Source organism: Lathyrus oleraceus, chromosome 3 (genome assembly GCF_024323335.1).
Source record: "Lathyrus oleraceus cultivar Zhongwan6 chromosome 3, CAAS_Psat_ZW6_1.0, whole genome shotgun sequence".
NCBI classification, from domain to species: domain Eukaryota; kingdom Viridiplantae; phylum Streptophyta; class Magnoliopsida; order Fabales; family Fabaceae; genus Lathyrus; species Lathyrus oleraceus.
In genome coordinates this window covers 293,057,829-293,063,080 of record NC_066581.1, presented here as the reverse complement: position 1 = coordinate 293,063,080, position 5,252 = coordinate 293,057,829, and the positions used below count along the sequence as shown (strand labels likewise).

The following is a 5,252-nucleotide window of genomic DNA, read 5'->3' as shown; positions in this document are numbered from 1 at the left end:
CACGGAGAAAAAACCTTCGTCTTCATAGCTCCACACAAACAATTCTCAATGAAATCCCCATTAATAGATACAAATTAACACCATTATTAATATCTGCGTTAGATAGTTAGATATTTGTATCGATATTTATAATTATTTTAATTAATTAATTTTTTAAAATTATTATGGGTCATGTTAGTGTCCGTTCTTTGAAGAGGGACACACCTGTCATTTGAAACCAAAGACATACCTACGCGGTACCTTGATCTTCCACAACATACTTGTTGGTATCTAATGCAACAATATAACCATTTTCAAATTTCAATTTACACTGAAACCTTCTCATCATGTTGAATCCAATCTACGCAACCACCATTCTCTTCACATCCCTTCGCACTTCATCCTCATCTTCCACAACCTTTCTCCTTCTATACCCTTACACAACCTTCTTCGCTCGCACCCACCGCAAAAAGCTCCACAAACTACCAACCTTCGACGACGCCGTTTCATCTTTCAACCATTTCCTCTACCTCCGCCATCCACCACCCATTCAAGAATTCAACAAACTCTTAACAACAATAGTCAAACTCAAACGCTACACTACCGTCGTTTCGCTGTATTCCAAGCTGGAGCTGAAGGGAACCGTCAAACCCTCGCTTATCACTATGAGTATATTGATCAATGGTTTTTCTCAATTGGGTCAAATGGGTTTTGCTTTTTCGGTTGTTGGGAAGATTCTCAAGAGGGGTTTTGAGTTAGATGTGAAAATGCTTACTACATTGATGAAAGGTTTGTGCTTGAAAGGTAGGGTTTTGGAGGCACTTAATTTGCTTGATGTTTCTGTTTCCAAAGGGTTTAGGTTTGATGAGGTTTGTTATGGGACAATAATCAATGGTTTGTGTAAAACCGGTAAAACAAAAACTGCTATAGAGATGTTTCCTAAGATGAAGAAGATTAGGGTTTACCCTAATTTGATTATGTATAATACTGTTATTGATGGTCTTTGTAAACAAGGGCTTGTAGATGAGGCTTGTGGTTTGTGTTCTGAAATGGTTGCTAATGGTATTGGTCTTGATATTTATAGTTACAATTCTCTTATTCATGGTTTATGCTCTGTTGGTCGGTTTCGGGCCGCAGCTGAGTTGCTCGATGAAATGGCTGTACAAAGAAAAATTTACCCTGATGTGTATACTTTTAATATATTGATTGATGGTTTGTGTAAAGTAGGATTGGTTACGGAAGCTCATAATGTTGTTGCTGTGATGATTAAAAGAGGTCGAAATCCTGATGTTGTTAGTTACAATGCTTTGATGAATGGTTATTGTTTGGCTGGTGGTGTGGATGAGGCTAAACGAGTGTTTGATAAGATGGTTGAGAGAGGTTGTTTGCCTAATGTTATCAGTTATTGTACCTTGATTAATGGATATTGTAAGGTTAAGATGGTAGATGAAGCTATGATGCTATTAACGGAAATGCATAAGAATAATTTAGTTCCTGATACTGTAACTTATAATTGTCTTCTTGATGGTTTGTCGAAATCTGGAAGAACGTTGTACGAGTGGGACCTGGTCGAGGCCATGCGTGCCAGTGGTCAACCCGCTGATTTAATCACTTACAATACATTATTAGATGATTACTTCAAACATGGAAAACTTGACAAGGCACTTGCATTATTTCAGCACATTATTGAAATTGGGATTTTGCCAAACATACGCACCTATAATATACTTCTTGATGGCCTTTGCAAAAGTGGAAGACTAAAGTATGCAAAAGAGATTTTTCAACTTCTGTCTGCCAAAGAGTGTCAACCAAATATCCGAACATATAACATTATGATCAATGGGCTTTGTAAAGAGGGTTTTTTAGATGAAGCGGAGACCTTACTTTATAATATGGTAGACAATAATTGCCTTCCTAACTATATAACTTTTGATACCATTGTTCGTGCACTTTTGGTAAAATAATGGGGATTGATGAGGCAAAGAAACTTCTTCAAGGAACCATTGTCTCACATCTGCCAATGTCTAAGTCGACTGTTAACCTTCCGGTGACCATTGCTGGAAACAACAGCAAAACTGGGCAACAGTTTGTGGAGGAAGTGGTGTCACTAGCACATGGCCTTCTCCAGCTTGGAGTCTCACCCGGTGACGTTGTCGCCATCTCTGCTTACAACAGGTAATATAGAATCTAGTTCATTATCAATGATTTTACAAATGATGAATTAATCTGATTTTTGATTTCAGTGATTGGTATTTGGAATGGTTATTAGCCATTGCATTTGTTGGAGGAATTGCTGCTCCTTTGAACTATCGCTGGGTATGTAAATTTTCTGTACACATGATTGCCCTAATTTGTATTATTTTTGTGCTTTGAAACTATTTTCTACTTTTGAAGAGTTTTGAAGAGGCAAGGTTTGCAATGGCAGTAGTGAAGCCAGTAATGTTAGTGATTGATGAGAGCTGCTATTCACGGTACTTCAAATTCCAACAAGTTGATATTCTATCTTTGAAGTGGCATGTTTTGTTGGATTCTCCTTCAGATTTTACAAAGAAATGGCATGGTAGGAATATTTGTGTGTATTTATTTGTATACTAAAGTACAATTTATGCCTAAAAACTTTTATAAGCTTGAATAATATTCTAAACTTAGTTGCTCTTGTCGTTTTGCAGTGTTGACTCCAGGAATACTTAAGAAGCATTTTGTGAAACCTATAGAGTTCAATTACTCTAGGGCACCTGAAGGAGCTGTCATAATATGCTTTACTTCAGGTTCAACAATCTCACTTGATAACCTCAAAAAGAAAAACTTCTCACTTGGTTTATTAAATCGAGATTCATGTCCAGAAGAGATGTGTATCGATTGAGTTCAGTATTGTAAGATACTGCTAACTATGCAATAATGTGCAATTTGCACGACTTTTTGATAATATTAATAATGTACATTCTAGTGTTCAAATATTAATCTAGGGAATACACTACCAAATTGCTGAAATTTTTATGTGCTCGACTCTTAGGAACTACTGGAAAACCCAAGGGAATGACAATAAGCCATGAAGCTTTGACCATACAGGTCCTAGCAAAGATTGCAATAGTTGGATATAGTGAAGATGATGTATGCCATTCCCCATTACATCCAGTTTATGTTACTTATTGGTTTTGACAACTTACCATTATATCATAACATGATGAGGTTGTCAATATTAACTACTTAGATTCTACTAACTTGCATGTTACTACATTATAAACCAAGTTGAAACATTCAATCATCGAATTGATGTTTGAGCACTTTTTTTCCTCCATTTGTTCTCTAACAGGTTTATCTTCATACTGCTCCATTATGTCACATTGGTGGCTTGTCATCAGCAATGGCCATGCTCATGGTCGGGAGGTTGCCATGTATTCATCTCAAAGTTTTATGCAGAGTTAGCTGTTTGTGCCATAGAACGACATACTCTCACATCTTTTGTCACAGTTCCTGCCATAATGGCCCGTTTGATTTCTATTGTTAGGTATGTTGTAGTTTCAAATAGTAACAAAACTTTGTTCCTTTCTATGAGACAAAAATGGTCATATGATACAACATCTAAAAATAATTTAATTTTTTATCCAGTAGTATGTTATAAAGTTGGGATTCAGGGGATTTTGAAATAAAAAACTGCATCAATAATATTATGCCAAAACAGTAGAAATATTATGAAATGCCTTACTGCCTACCGTAAATGGGAAATCAGCACAATGGGAAGAGGATGTGAATGCGACAGGGCTGAAGATGACTCGAACGCAAGTTGAGATGTATCAGAGCAGGACATCAAAAGCAAGCATAGACGCGACGAAGCTAAAACACATGGAGTGCACCAAAACTAGTGACCTCACTCTCCAATTTCCGAGATACAAGATACCTCTCTCTTTGTATAACTATTGCAGTCAGTTAGGGATGGCAAACGGGCATGCCCGTCCCGTTTAGGCCCGCCACACAAAAGCTCGCAAGAAAACGGGGCGAGACAGAGTGGTCAAAAGTAGAGATGCGGACTCACTTACTAGGTCCGCCCCATTTAATGACGGGCATGTGGGCATGCCCGTTATTCTCTTTAAAAAAACTTTTTTCATTCGTGATGATATAATTTAAAAAAAATACTCATACATCCTAATACTACTAAAATCTAATAACATCTTTGTTGAATAATGTATGTAAAATCACACTTGCATTGCATAAAAATCACTATCATTATCCTACATTCAATAATTAAATTCAACAAATCTTAAATTAAATATCACAAATTCAACACCACAAATTCAACAAAAGTTCAACTCCATAAATTCAACAAAAGTTATGAAAGAAGTCATAAATAGTTTAATCTAACATCAAAGTCTCTAAATTCTCTACAAACATAAAAGATGCACTCATCAATCTTCATCTACGTCATGAACATATGATGCTTCAGTTGTAATACTTTTCGCCAAGTTTTCATCATCATTATCTTTATCATCACCCACTACATCCATAAAAAATGTAAGTGTAAGTAACAAAATTAAAAGAATCACAAAGTATTAAAAGAAATTTTAATATTTGATTATGTACCAAAACTGTTGAAACCGTGAAGCCAACTGCGAGTACAAAGCAATGCCTCTACATTTTTCGACAACAAGCGACTTCTATATTTGTTTAGAATGATCGAACCAGTACTAAAAGCAGGTTCAGATGCAACAGTAGTAATAGGGATGCCTAACAAATCACGAGCCAATAAAGATAACTCTTTAAACCTATTCCAATTCTCCTTCCACCATTGAAGAACATTCAAGTCATCAAAATTTTGATAACTTAAATCCACACTTGCTTCCTCTAAATAAACATCAAGTTGAGACTTTCCGATCTCTGTTGCAAGTTGTTGTTTGTGTGCTTTGAAATCCTATTATGATAAAAAGGAAAAGAATAGACACATGTTACAACATGTATCAATTGACAACATTTAACAACATGTAACATATTAAAACAATCAAATTTAGACAATATTTAGCAGCATGTTTGTAACATTAACAACAACATATTTATCAATTTACAACATGTTATAACAACATTTAACAACATGTTTCTTACATTTAACAACAACATATATGACAGTTTACAACACGTTATAACAACATTTAACAACATGTAACAGTTTACAACATGTTTCTTACATTTAACAACAACATATTTGACAATTTACTGTATGTTATAACAACATTTAAAAGCATGTAACAATTGGCAACATGTTTCTTACATTTAACAACAAC

The 5,252-nt window shown here is 35.3% G+C and overlaps 1 protein-coding gene and 1 pseudogene across 1 annotated transcript; both read left to right on the top strand.

Annotated features, from left to right (window-relative positions):
* Positions 1-326: 326 nt before the first annotated feature.
* On the top strand, positions 327-1,943 carry LOC127130924 (pentatricopeptide repeat-containing protein At1g62670, mitochondrial). The gene has a single exon (XM_051059878.1). It carries the CDS (start codon positions 327-329, stop codon positions 1,941-1,943), a length of 1,617 nt encoding a protein of 538 aa, XP_050915835.1.
* Positions 1,943-4,001, top strand: LOC127127144 (2-succinylbenzoate--CoA ligase, chloroplastic/peroxisomal-like; annotated as a pseudogene).
* Positions 4,002-5,252: the final 1,251 nt, after the last annotated feature.